The sequence below is a fragment of the Ammospiza nelsoni genome, chromosome 18, assembly GCF_027579445.1.
Source record: "Ammospiza nelsoni isolate bAmmNel1 chromosome 18, bAmmNel1.pri, whole genome shotgun sequence".
Taxonomy (NCBI): Eukaryota; Metazoa; Chordata; class Aves; order Passeriformes; family Passerellidae; genus Ammospiza; species Ammospiza nelsoni.
The window spans coordinates 7,491,933-7,506,533 of record NC_080650.1 but is presented as its reverse complement, the minus strand read 5'-3'; the positions used below and the strand labels follow the sequence as shown (position 1 = coordinate 7,506,533).

The following is a 14,601-nucleotide window of genomic DNA, read 5'->3' as shown; positions in this document are numbered from 1 at the left end:
GTGTGAGATGCCAGAGCTATGGAGGAGAGTAATGGCTCAGCACTGAACATCCTCACTACATTTCCTGATCTGCACATAATCAGGCTCAATCAATCCTGCCACTGGTTGGAAAGAGAGACCATTGCTGTCCAGAAAGCATCTGAGGATTTCAATGGTTTTTTGCTGCCCTAGTTTATGTATACTGAGAATAAAAGCTAGAAGGAAACAGCAATAATAATCTCAAGTAAATTTAACAGCCTTTTTTATTCCCTTTTTTTTTAAATAATTAGAACTTCAAATTGTAATAGATAATTATGAGAATTAATTTATTTTTCACTTCCATGTCACTCTCCTGTGAGGAGATTTTTAATACTGCAGGGTGGTTCTCCTGCAGTACACGTGGCTGCTTCAGGTCCTCAGTCCTTTCCACTGCCATCCCCTGTGGCACTGCAGCTTCTGGTTTTATGACTCTTCAGAGCACAGAAATAAATCCACTCTCCTCTGGTTGAACACAGCTTATTTAGAGGTGTAGATTGTGGTCTACAGGATTTCCTAGTGTACTGACACCTTTAAAAAAGGATGCTGGGGAAGTAAAAGCAAATCTGAGACAAAGATAAATTGGTGTATGAGTTTGAGAGGCCAGACCCATCACTGAATGGTTCCACCAGGTACTCTTGCTGCCTTCCTTGTCCCTCTTCCAGGGACAATCTGGCCACTGCTGGTGGTTTGCTCCAAGGCCCTCCATACCTTCTATACCTTCAGTCTTCCTCTCGCCTAACTCAGAGGGACAAGTTTCTCCTTTGTTTTGATTTAACCCCTCACTTCTTCTTTCTTTTCCTCTTACAAACCAAACTGCAAATCAAATTCCTCTGAGGTCAGAATAAAGCAGTACACAGCACTGCTTACAGGATGTACAGCTGTGGTTCAGAGCACTAATCAGGTGAGCAAAACTTTCCCAACTCAGAGATTATATTTTCATTTAATTTGATACTGTGAGATCTTTACATGAATTGCCATCTCTCCTCCAGTATGATCTCAATTCTGGATAGCTTCCTTCACATTATAAAAGAAACCTCCAGGATGCCCCAGCAGAGTAGGACATAGACAAACACAGCCAAGTTTACTTGAAAAAGCTATAGCAGGAGACCCAGGCTGGAATTTCAGAATATTGTGCATTAGCAGAACCCCCCTGCCTTTCCCCTTAGTCATGGCTGTCACTTTCCTGGTAGCACAATGGTCGTGCTCAAACATCAAACTTTGTGTCTCAACGCTGCTGTAACATTGCCTGGCATTAATCCAGGCAGTCATGTGCCATGTTTTATGTAATGATCCACACTTTCACACCACAGACACACAGCCAGAAAAGGAAACACATTGATTTAGCACTCAGTAATCCTCGTTTAATCCCCAGTCCTTTGGTTTACATCACTAACATGGCTCCTGCAGTAGTCAGTATTCTATCTTTGTTCTTGGCAGACTGAATTAAAGGAAAGATTTATTAATTTGCAAGTTGGCTTTGTAGATGCATCTTAAATATGCTAAAAAGAAAAGCAGTCCAGAAGCCAGTATTGGCTTAACTATAAAAATCTGCTCTTTTAAACTCAAACCTTTGCAACAGTTCAAGTCAAGCTGCAGAGTAATTTTTTGGCTTGCTGTAGCAATTGCATTCTAAAGGACTAAATTTAACACCTGTCTCATTACACATCCCCAGCTTACTTCCTTTTTCACTCATTACTGCAAACACAATCTCATCTTTCCTTGCTCATCTACATAAGGACTGCAGTGCTTTATGGCTCATGTACTGATAAGAGAAAGGAGTTGTAACAAATGGATTCATTTGCAAATAGTCTTAAGAGGGTCAGAGATCCCATTCATTCAAGTGGTGATAAATATTCCATGTAATTGCTGCACAAGTGCTGGTGTTTGGGATTTATTTGTATTACTTTATGAATGCTGGTTGCTTTCTTCCCTCTCATGGTGCCAAAGACAGTGATTCTTGGGAGGAAGCCTTTAGTAACAATTCAGCTGTCATCACCTTCACTCCTGAATCCTCCAGGCCAGGTACAGGCTAGCCCTGTTCCTTTCTGGCAGGTGAGATTTCAGAGCTAACTCCAGCACCTTAAGGTGGCTCCTTGCTCACAACCTTCTGCTAGCAAGTCAGTGGAAATCTTGAGTGCCAACCATGTTCATGGCACACTTGTAATTTTTTTTAATTAAAAAAAGTTAATTTCTTAGCTGCAATCAGACATCTGTATTTTACAGTTATAGTTATTATCAGACAATTGTGTTTTACAGCCTATATTGACACATACTGTCTTTCCTGTTGGAAACCATTCTTCTTTGGGGAAGTCCAGGTTAATTCCTTAGGCAAATAAACTGTTAGAAGACTGTAATTCACAAACTATGGCATTTAGGCTCAACTCTAAATCAAATCAGTGTAGTCTGGTTGCTCATTTCAAGGAAACTATAATGTGAAAGAAAAATCTGTTTTCTGGGTGTTTAGATAAAATCAGTAGTGATATAAAGTGTTAGTGAATTAATTGTATTGTGAAAAGGCATGACATGGACAGTGCCTTGGTAATGGGAAGTAAAGGATGGGTCTGTTCCTGCAAGCAGCCCTGCAACCTGTGTCCTTCCTCCTGAAGCTGATAAAATTCTCACTTGTGTGTCTGAGATGCAGTTCATGTCCTCATTTTCAATTTGTACTTGCATGACTAAGTTTGTTTTTAAATCTACCTAATCAGACAAACATAAATATTTAACTCTCAGCAAAAGGCAGTAATTTAAAGCACCCAGTAATCTTTAAAGTATCTTCCAAAAGATACTTGCAAATCTAAAACTAAAGTAATTATTGGTCTCCCTAATTACTTTAGATACAGATGTTGACAGTAAAGGGCAATTTTCAGAGAAAATATACTCAATAACTCCTAACTTTCAGCCTCTGATCTAATAATGCTCTCAGTAAGGCAAGGGGTATGAATCCTTCTTTCCAGAGGGGTGCCACCGTGCCAATGCCAGAATATTTGCATCAAAAATTGTTTCTTATACCAAGCATTTGCCCAAGATGGGTGGGCCCTGGATTTCTTTCCCTGCTGGATGAGCATTAAACCGACAGCTCACTTCTGTGGAAAGTGCCCAGCAGTGCAGGCTGCTTTTGCTGCCATGGAGGAGGAATGCTGGCACCCTCTGGGCCATGTGTGTCGTACCACACAGCACAGGCAAAAGGAAATCTCTGTGCACACTCCCTGGACAGGCCCCCAAACCACATGCAGCAACACATTCTCCATTTGTTTATTGCATTGTTTCTTTGTGTCAATTCTGACCTCCTTTGAGAAAGGGGAAAAAGCAAAAGAGAAGGTTTCTTCCAGCAGCAGGTTTGTGGAGGGTGACTGCATCTCGTTCCACAAGGCTGAGGCTGGAGCTGCTTGTGCAGTGGGGGCAGCTCCTCTTCTGTGTGGGAGGTGGATGATGGTGGAGAAGTGCAACTCTGTCTGGTAGCTGTAATGAACACCATCACCTCCCCTTGACTCGGGATCACTCAAAATTAGGCTTTAACTGTCAACTGCAATGTGATCCTCCATGCAGCTACTGAATAGTAAAGAAATAATCAAAGAAATGCATTATTTAAAGTGTCACCACACTCTAAAATGTGTAAGGCCACATTTTACTTAGAAAAGCCTGCTAACAGTATCCTGGTTCTGTGTTTTAATGTAAAGAACATCAGGCTGGGTGCTTAAGGCCTTCAGTCCAGCAATATTCTCTGTCTGCAAGGCACAGCTGGATAACAGACCCAAACCTTAATTTGCATGTGTGTTTTTCCTGAAATAATTTTCAAAGTCTTTGATGTTGCTGTTCACTTTTGGTCACTTTTTCTTTGATTTCCACCTCTCTATTTCCAATCAAGTATCGACAGTGTACAGCCTGGACACAGTTGTCACTGCAGCTTTGTGACAGAATCCAGCAGTAGCCTGGCTCTCAGCACACTGGTGTGTGTCTAATACGCTTTACAGGAATGCAAATGCTGCTTTGTGAGGCAAACAACAAAACTTTCATGAATGAATTTCAGTTTCCATGACTGTAGAGATGACAAGTTAATGGAACCATTTGCACTGTGTGGGTAAGGATTTACCCATGTGATTCCCCTACATGTTCATGGGAGCTGTGCAGCTGAATCCCCCACTTTCCACGCTGAAACTCAGCCCTGACTCTCCAAGGAGCAGGGCGCTAATTGGATTGTCGAGTTTAAATCCTTCAGCTCATCAGTCTATGGAAAGGATTTAGCACTGGCTCTGTAAAAGGCTTTACACAGCTTTGCAGTGCAATGTTGGGGAAGATTTTTTTCCTTTCTTTCTTGTGATTAATTGTGAGGCTTGAGGTGACAGGAGACATAATGAAATTCATAAATGCCGAAGGCCATCCCTAGTCACATTCCTGGCTGTTGGTTTAAGTTAGAAACTGACAGAAGTGTGAACAAATCAAGGGTGTTCTGATAGCCTTTCAGTTTGGGGGAAGAAAAAGTAACTGACAATGAGAAACCACTGGAGGTGGTTTAATGGGTATAAATTTCCAAGGAAGAGTGATGTTTTACACCGATTCAGATTCTTGGATACATAAATGACTTACAAACAGACATATTCTGCCCCCACTGCAGTTTGAGGGATTCTAGTCCATTTTTACAAAAGATATTGGCACAAGTTATGTCAGCAACCTGCCAAAGGAAAGGTGTTGCAAAACCTGTAGCAGAACCCAAAGCAACTTTGGTCTTTGTGACTGGCCTTGTTCTGCTTGTTATGAATTTTAAAAATCCACTTTCTTCTATGGAAGAAAAATTTTATAGCTTAAACAAGCAGCATAAGAATTAACCTAGGACTCTCACTTCAGCCTGGAGACAGATTCTACCACTTCCCCACAGGCATGTTTGAATTACAGTGCTGGAGTTGCTTCAGCAGTCGTGTTTCCCTAGTGCATGGCAGTGCAGGATGTGTCATGTCTGGGCATAGATGGACCAGACGCTGATGCGCTGATCTCTGGAGCCGGCTGCCAGCAGCCTGTCCTGGGGGCTGCTGTGCTCAGAGAAGGACACGCAGTGGGCGGTTGCTGTGTGATAGTCCAGCACTGCCAAGGGCTTCAGCTTCTTCCACCCAAAGATCCTGATGCGATGGTCCCACCCTGCTGTTGCCAAAATCTTCTTGTCTGGCCGGATGGTGATATCAGATATGCCGGCGTTGATGAGTTCGTGTGTTTTGTAAACCTTTGGGAAAAAGTTACAAATGAGCTCAAGTTGTTCAAAACAGAAGAAAAAAGAATCTTTCAGTACTTCAGCAGGTGTTGTGGCCACCCAACACACCAGTGTCACACAGGGAGCGTGGAGCTTTTCACATGTGGTGGATGGTGCTTGGTGAGACCAACAATAGACAGAGACAGAAAACACCTTAACGTGAGCCTCCCATTTCCACAGCAATTTTCATAAAATAAACCAAACTCTTGTATGCTTTTAGTTTATTTTGCATTTAAAGCTATATATATTCTGTCACAAGTGAAGCTCTGAATTGAGATTTTGAGTACAGCTTTGCCCTTCCAGCTATTCTTGTATGAGCTCCAATGTTCAGAGCTAAGGCCATATATTTTCCCTGCTTTTTGCAGAATTCCCAGGCTGAGAGCCTTCTGAGCTGATGCTTAAGCAACCTGCTACTCATTTCTACTACTGTGGCCCCTCACAAAACCCCCCATAAGCTGTTGTAGCATTTACCTCAGTCTTGAGAAAGGAATGCTTCCAGGAATTGGGTTACAGTGTCAGGAAATCTGTATTTCTAGTACTCCTTCCCAAGAGACTTCTATTTACACAAAATCCAAGGAGAGGATTATGGCCAAGTTATTGATTTCAGTCTTGGAAGCCTTTTGTTACTGTTTGGAGACTACTGGGGCACAGAGGGGCACAATTCAATTGGGAGGCACTTGGCTTCCTTCAGAAGGCACTGGGGCTGCACAGGACTTAGCCCCTGGAAAGAAAAGCTTTTGCTTCACTGACACGAGTTTCTTGAGGCACAAAGCTCAAAGTAACCTTTGCTGTTCTCACCTCAAGTAACTTGTCTGAGTGAGCAATCTGCTCTGAAACAGCTGTGAAATATGCACACAAGAGAGTGTGTGTGTGTACTGGAACAGCTCAACTTCTGTCAAAATGGCAAAAACACCTTTAGCTTAAAAAGCTGGCCCTGAACTGCTGTTATTTATAACTACCATTGGAAACAACACGTTAATGCCACTCTCCTTAAGCCTGAGTCTGTAGCTATCCTGTACCAAAGCTCAATATCGTCCTGTGCCTGTTTATTTCACTGTGTGGTGTTTACTGTTTGTCTGAGGCAGGAAGGGACTGGCAAGTACATCACACCTGAGGAGGTTTCCTCCTTGAAGAACATTCCATGATGCATACCTAGTACAGGGTTATAAAGACATATTATTGCAGATAATTTTAACCTTTATACTGGACGTGGAAAACTCCAGAAATGTTGGTTAGAGTTGGTTTCAGATGCAGCTGAACACATCTTGGAACCTTACAGGCACAAAGCCATAAGCAATTATTTTTCAACTATATAAGAAGTACCCAGCTACCTACTCAAATAGCAAGAGCTGTGCATTTCAGTAAGACAAAAGGCTGAATGAAACTTGACATGCTTTTAACATGCTCTGTACATTCCTTTTTCAAAGACGACCTGAAGAATGTGTCTGCAGCGAATTCAGAGCAGAGGACAGCAAGTTCTGCTCAAGCCTAATGAGAAATAGCAGGCTGTATGGGGGCCTCTTGGTGGGGCTGTGCTTTTTGTTAGTCCATGTGCTCCAAACTCCCCAGGGTAGGCCTAATGCAGCATGGCCTCAGTGGAATTTTTGTTGGTGTAAATGTCCTGGCAAGGGAAAGATTTATTCCTTACATCACCAGCCTGGCACATGGAGGATGGCTCTTACTCCCCATTAGACTATTGGCTGATGGCTGTAACCAATGCCAGGCGTGGTGCTCCCATCATTAATGTCAATCATGTGGGCAAGATCCATACAGCACAATCAGGGCAGCTGGAGAAATGGCATGTCCTCAGCAAGCTCCAACTTGAAAAGGAAGCCTGTCATGGGGATGCCTGTTGGCTATGGAACATGAGGGAACAGTGGGCATTTGTGCATGATGTGCAAATACAAGAGTGAGACAGAAAAAACAAAGGAGAAAACTTGCTCAAGGTATATGCAGTCAGGTGTAATCCTACTGCCAGGATTTGTGCCATCCCAGGACCTGCTACACTAAGTCACTAACTACACCAGTCCAATACCAACACAATTTCCTAACCAGAAAACCAGCTTGTAATTAAGAAAACAAAGAGGTAAAAACAGGTGAGCTGCTTTCAGCCAGTCACAATCAAGGACACTTGCATCTACAGCCAAAGCCTGTCTTTAAGCCCTCTGCTTATTAGGAAAATAACCAAAATAGCAGCAGACTAAGTTTCAGCATTTGGGGGAAAAGCCTCAGCAACCAAACCAACAAAACTTACAGTACAGCTTACAGGACTTTTTCTCTTGTCATATAGAAGATTCTGTGGTTATCAGATTTCTTAGTCCTGCTTTGTTTATTCACCTGCAGAAGCTGTTTACCTCCTACATTCTACCACAAACATCGTCACATAATTACACTATCTCATCCAAATCAGAAGGCTCGTAACCAATCCTATCATTTGCTGACAGTGATGAATTCAGCAACTTTCCTGTAGGAGACAATACAAACTTTCCTCATAGCAATAAACTCTGCAGTTCCCTTCATCATCTATTCATTGCCACACTGGAACTCTGCCACTTAAAACAGAGCTCAGTACCATCATTGCATCATTCCCTCTCCAACGGCAGATATCTGTGCACCACAGTTACTTATTAAAACCTTTTAGAATAAAAATAATGTGCCACTGAGTGGCTTTCCAACATCTACCATTACCTCAGGTACCTGGAATGTCAGGGAAAAAAAATCCCCATCTGGTTTATATTATTAATGCAATAGTGGAAAAAAACTTAATCTATGTCTTTGACAATCTCTAGTGCTCATATGAAAGATGCATTTTTTTAGGGCGTTCATCCTCCCATGAAGCACAGGAACATTGCTTGTAGCTTATAATACTTGGATTTTAAATTTCTTCTGAGGCATCTCCTATCTCTCAGTGTGAGGTGCTGAAGGTGTAGCTAATCTTACATCCCCTGGGAATGGGAATACCTTGTGAAAAACAATACTTGCAATATTTCAGGTGAACAACTGTTTCTCCTGTGAGTTGTACCTGTAGCCCTGCATACTATTAACTCCTAAGTGAAATGTGCTGTAAAGAACAGTATTTTCTTTTATTTTAGGAAAAAAAGTTTTGCTATAATTAATATGAAAGGACAGCTTTCTCTCCACCACCAGAGTATTTGAAAATTTAAGAAGCCTATCATGATGTAAGATTTCTGTCACCTTTACCTTAGAGAATGAGTCTCAGTACCACGTTTCTTACTGGGATTGCTCACCTTCCCTCCCCTTCCCTCCTCTTGTCTGAGTTAAGGACACCTGGTGCAGAGGTGGAGGCTGGGCAAGGGCAGGGCAAACAGGACCAAAAAACAGCAAACCCAAACCAAGACAGTTGTGTATCAGACACCTTCACTACTCAATCAGAGTGCAGAGTGCCTCTTTCATGTTGTGTTGTATTGTGTATTAAGGTTCAGCTGCCTCCTCAGTGACTGCCATGTCCTCCAGACTTCACTGGGATTGGATGTGTTTGCACTGTCACCCCAGAAATGCAGGTGCTGTGGTGATGCCTCACAGATTCCACACCTTTAGTGCCCCCCAGGTGATGAGTTAGCACAGGATGCCCCAGCCTGTGCTTTTCTTCCTTAGCACCATTCAGAAAACAGCATCGACTGGCTGTACTACTTAAACAAAACTCCATAAAAGCTGCAAGGTGGAACAGCAATTATTGTTCTCCCTTGAACTGGTGCATCCAGGAGATTCTTCTCCAGGATGACATGGGCACACGGGCTGATTCAGGCCCTCTCCATTGTTCATGGGACAGCTGCCACTTTTTAAAAGGTCAAAGCACCCAGCAGTGGAGAAGCTGTGCATGGGCCGTTTTAATTTTCATGAGCCTTTTTGCACTTTATTTCCACACCTACACTTCCAGATCGTGCTTAATGCCTTGGCACTGTTGGAACACTTGCTAAAGTTGTCTAGATGAAAGCAGTATTTATGGCCATTCCCTAGCACAGCCTGAGCTGGGGATTACACAACCTCCTTCTAACCCAGCCATTCACAGTGCTACAGCTCAGACATGAACTGGGGCAGCCAACTGCCTGATTTTGTGTCTCTGGCTGGGCCCTGTAGGTGCCAAACAAAGCTGGGTGCCTAAACCTCATGCCCTCTTGGTGCTAGCTGGGCTACTCCTACTCTTCTGGTTGAGAAGTATTTAATGGAATACTTCTGTCTTTCCCACAGTGGAAAGCTCATTATAGCCATTCAAGCAGAACCTTTGGAAAAGCAATCCTTTGTTTCTCATTTTTATAACTCATTTATAATGTTTAGGACATTACGAGAGCTGGATACTACCAATGTGATAAATGAAGATACAGAGGCAATGGCTTGAGTAATGCTGGGCCTGTGTGACTGTTGCAACTTTGGTAAAACCAGAAACATGTGAGAGAGAGTTTTTTCCTTTTTTTTAAATCCTCACCATCTTTTGCTAAGTCTGGTCACATAGCACAGACATTCTAACCAGTCTGTGATTAATTAGCTAGAGATCTGCAACAACTCCTCTTCATGACTAAATATTTTTTTAGTCTATCAAACTGTTAGTGCAAAGTGGGATAAATGACACTAGAGGGCCAGTGATCCTGACCTGGAGGTTCTGTTGCTCATTGAGGCTCCAGATGCTAAGCACCTTTTCAGATGAGCCTGAGATCCCCTTGGCCTTCTCCGAGTCAAAGTCAAGGCTCATCACTGGCTCCTGGTGGCAAAGGAGTCGGCTCAACGCTTTTCCCATTGACACATTCCAGAGGACAACTGATCCATCTTCATAGCCAGCCAGAAGCATAGGTTGTGAACCACAGCTGGGCTGATTAAGGAAAAATAAAATTGTTTGAGAAGTAAACAGTCTGTTAAGGAAGTTACCATCCCTGTGTAGGTTTTAGTCCAAGCACCAAGAGAATAAATTAAAATGCTGACTGATGTAGAAGTGAAAAGAAGTTTAGATATCTGAATATAAAATTTTGATATTCCATCCATTTACAGAAAGCATTACTAGGTAATATGCACTTACATGTTTTATATCTACATATCAAATTCTAAATGTTATAGATATTATACATATTTAACATACATATACATATATATACATATAGGGGGAGAAAATTTCTCTCTGAAAATCCAAATTATTGCCCTCTATAACAACTGAAAAGAGCCTGACTGAAATTTTCAGGAGCTTTACTTCAAGGTCTGAACTTTGTTTGCACTTCATAGAAAAAGTTCCACAGAGCAGCTGAGTAGTCCCAAGCAATACAAGCCTGTGTGGGCATTGAGAAGTGCCATGCCCAGGGATCCCAGTTCCACACTGCCAGTGCAGGGCTGCCCAGAGGGATTGCCTGCCCAAACACCCCACAGTGCTTGAGGGCAAACACTGAACCCCCCAGCAGGAACCGCTGGGTCAGTCACCAAGGGGTTAATGGCGCCCGAGTCCCACTGTAACCAACTGAAAGCTATTTTGATTAATGATGTCACAGGCCAAAGGGCAGGGCACCCTGGGCAGACACCTAATTTATTTAAGCCTCTGAAATAACTCAAAGAAGGGAACATTACTGGATTACATGTCACACTTAAGAAAAATATTCATCATTGCTCCAGCCCAAAGACTAATGATCTGTAAGCAGTACCTGTATGAGAGTGAAGATGCAAATCCCCAATGGAAAGCAACTAAAACAACAATCTGTTAATGCCAGTTGTTTCTTTAATAGGAGAAGAAATATCAGAATAGACATTGGGATTATTACCACCTCATGTAGGCACATCTAAGAAATGTATCCAGCAGGATATTCAGATATTTCCAAACATTGTCTGCTCCTACAGGATTTGTTTGCTCAGTATTCAATTAAGATAAAGGGCATTAAGAATTAATTTTTACCAGTATCACATTATTGAATGAGGTCAAACTCACTGGCTGTCAGTGATACAAACCTGTAGTGGCCAAAAGCTCACTGCCTCTACAATGGTGCAGACTGTTCTCCCACTGGTTATTCTGTGCTCTGGGGAAAGTTAAACTAACAAGAGATGGGTGGCCTGAGTAACACAACTTCTGAGAACCAGCCTCATGTGCTTCCTGGGCCTTACTCAGCCTAGAAAAGTGTTTGAAGAATAGAGCTCAATGAGCAGGGAACAACATTGTTCCTTAAAAGAAGGAAACCAAGGGGAAATCCTTGTAAATTTAGGAAATCCCCTATATCTCCCTTCTGAACGGGTCTGTCCACACCTGGGATCTTGGAGGAGCCTCCTTCCTTCCTTTGAGATCCTTTTTCCTTTGAAAAGGCAGGGAGCATGCTCTGGCTAGAAAGGCCCATAAGGCAGGTTTCTCACAGTGCCCAGAATTATGAACAATTTTTCTGTCAAAATTTTGATTTGCTGAAATAATGTAACATCAGAGCAATGAATACCTTGATTCATACATTGCATCAGATACATGTGAATTAATGTTAACTCATCAGGTATTTTGGATGAAGAATATCTGGTTTTGGATACCAGACAGCAAAAATGTTTTTAAAAAATCTGAATGAGCATTCCAGATTTTATTTGTATTTAAAAAAGGGTAAAATCTTCAAATCAAAACAAAGTATTTAATAGGTACTTTTAAGTTTAAAGAAAAGCCCCCAGTTTAAGCATAAAAATCCCCCGCAATTATTTGTGCTGCTCTTCTGTGAGCACAAGACTCCCTCAGAGCTGGGCTGTCACAAGTCGTGGCTGTCATCAGGCAGTGAACACAGCAGCTCCTGTCCCTGCTCCCACAGGAGCTCCTCACCCTCGTGCACATGGCAGAGACAGGTGAGTGCTCAGCATTTCGGGAATGCCAAGCAAAACCCTTTCTTTTCTTGTGCTGTGGGGATTGCACTTTAGATGTGAAAAACAGTAATTTGCAAGTGAGATCTACATTTGGTGTGTTTTAAAACCCAAGTCCTGTTTCCTATGAAATGTAGGTCTCCCACACTATTTCTTCTTACTTTCCTAGCCATATGAAGTGTAATATTTCAATGGGTACATGAACTAAAACAATAAAAGTTATTGAAAGATCAGCAGAGCTCTTGCTCTGAGCCTGGGCTCACCAAGCAGTGCTTCACAAGGGCCTATTTATTTCAATTCCCAATCACAGACACTGCTGGAGAGAAGTCTCACCATTCATGTTCTGTTTCAGTAGAAAAATTAAATGATAAATCATTGCTCTTCCTAAGCAGAACATTTTGTTGTTGCATTTGGATAATTGTCAAGGAAGGAAGAAAAGGTGATCTGCTGTCAGCTCAACAGGAATAATTGCAATAGTTTATATAAAGTAATAACTTGGCATTTCCAGTTTCGACATGTATTATTCTTGTTGAATTATTTTGTTTGCACCATTATGCAATATGATGCCTTCCCCAAGGAGTGCAAAAACTTTAAGGGAAGACTCTCCTTACTCTTACAAATCCTACTCCACCCAATTAGTAATAGCAGGAAGGTGTGAAACCAAAGGGACAGTGTATTCAAGAACATGAATCTTCAAAAGAAAGTGAAAGAACTAATATCTTTAAGGACAAACCTAGAAAAATAAGGGGGGGAAAGTGCTCAAACGAACAAAATAAATAACTGCAAGCTTTTTGACTGCTTAGGAGAAGCCAATGAGGCTTAATCTTTAAGCCTAACCTCAGTTGCCTTCTGCTCTGTAGTAAAGTTTCTCTTTCACACTGCTGCTGGGAAGGTTTGTTGTTTACTGAATTGCAGAAAAATCTGATGGTACCTGGCTGCAGCCCCCAAACTCTCATTGGCCAACCACCCCAAGCACTCTTCCTTCAGACCTTTATGGGGCTCTCCTCGTCAGCTTCTGTTCCAACTTGTTAATTTACTGTGCCATAAGCAACATCAAAAAGTCTCTTAGGCAACCCCTGAGTGCTGGGCTGGGAGTGCTCATCTCCTGGGTATGTCTGCATTGCCCAACAGGGCCTGTGCACAGAGATCCTGCAGGGCTCTGTTCAGGAAGGGCTGCAGCTGGGTGAGCTCGTGCTCTCCTGGTTTATGGTTACAGGGTTACTCACAGAGCCACTTCCAGGGCAACCACAGAACAGAATGCAGAGCATCACTTTGGTGCACCACATGCAATTATTTCCCTAAGGGTATTCTCTTCCTCGTGCCTTTAAACCAAGTTGTGCATATTTGTAAAAGAGCAAATACAGCTGTGAGACTCTAAGAGATTATCTATACTTGCCTGGTGCAGTCTAGGAAGTTATGGTGAGTTCTCAAAGTCAGAATTTGAATGGAATAATTTAGCTCTCCCAGTTCCCAGTCCTCTGCTTTATCCCCACTGGCAAACAAAATAAAAAACTATATAAAATTAAGACTCTGCACCTGCTCTGCTTCCTAGAGGAATATCAATATTAATGCATGTAGAAAATATGGCAAGACAGAGGACTTCTTATACAGGCAAGAAAAATTTTCAACACTGAACATTTCCAGAGTTATCACCATCTTATTAAAAAACGTCGAGGAGACAGAGAGACCCATTCATTTAGTCAGGCACTGAAAGCTGATTGCATTTTTAGGAGGAACTTTGTTTAACAAAAGCCTAATCAGTCTATTTAATTTCCTCTTATTTTTTTCCCTAGTTTTTAATTACAGCATGGAACTTCAACTGTGGCCTCTCTTGGCTTTTGTCTGAAGTCAGTAACTGAATTTATCTAGATTTCAGTCAGTTCAGGATCTTGGGTGAAGACACTGAGGCCTCACTCTGATTGATAATATTTTCAACCAAAACCAACACAAATGTTCCAATGAGCCTGCAGGAATTACACCCCTGGCATTTGCTCAGTTGGTCCTGTAGACCTGTAGCAGTCAGGGAGTCACATGGGAATCAGCTTTGCCACTAATTCTCTGGAGATTTCAAGTCAATCACCTGAACTCCTTTCTTGCTCTACTGCCACCTTTTTGTATTACTTCTGTTCACTGTTGGCAGCCCATAAACATTATTTGCTAAATATTTTGCAAATGTATGTTTTTTTCACTAACTACTATTATTTACCTTTTTGTCTGTAGTCAGTACCACCATAAATATTTTATTCCTATTGTATGTCTGGAATAGAAATGTTCATAGAGTGTTTCCTCATCCCGAGGGCACTGAAGTGAATAGAATCTGCCATTAAAACCACTGGTTTTAAGCAACCCAAACATTTCTCATCAGTCTTAATGCAGTGAGAAACCATATCAAACAACTGGCTTTGGTAAGTCACTCATTTTCCTCTTGATTGATGCAAAAACTGTATCTATCCTAAGGATACAAAGCTTTCCTTGAGCATTTGCAAATCTTCCATTAAAGCTTGGAAAGCTCTGAAAGTTACATTAAGGAT

The 14,601-nt window shown here is 41.9% G+C and overlaps 1 protein-coding gene across 2 annotated transcripts in view; it reads right to left on the bottom strand.

Annotated features, from left to right (window-relative positions):
• Positions 1 to 224: 224 nt before the first annotated feature.
• The window catches only part of GNB1L (G protein subunit beta 1 like), a 47,535-nt gene continuing 33,158 nt past the window's right edge, over positions 225 to 14,601 (bottom strand). For both annotated transcript variants that reach the window (XM_059485173.1, XM_059485174.1), the window contains exons 6-7: positions 9,867 to 10,082; positions 225 to 5,230 (exon numbers count right to left, since the gene is read on the bottom strand). In XM_059485173.1, the coding sequence (XP_059341156.1) occupies positions 4,964 to 5,230; positions 9,867 to 10,082 (483 nt within the window). In that variant the 3' untranslated portion in view covers positions 225 to 4,963. The remainder of the gene's footprint in view (positions 5,231 to 9,866; positions 10,083 to 14,601) is intronic.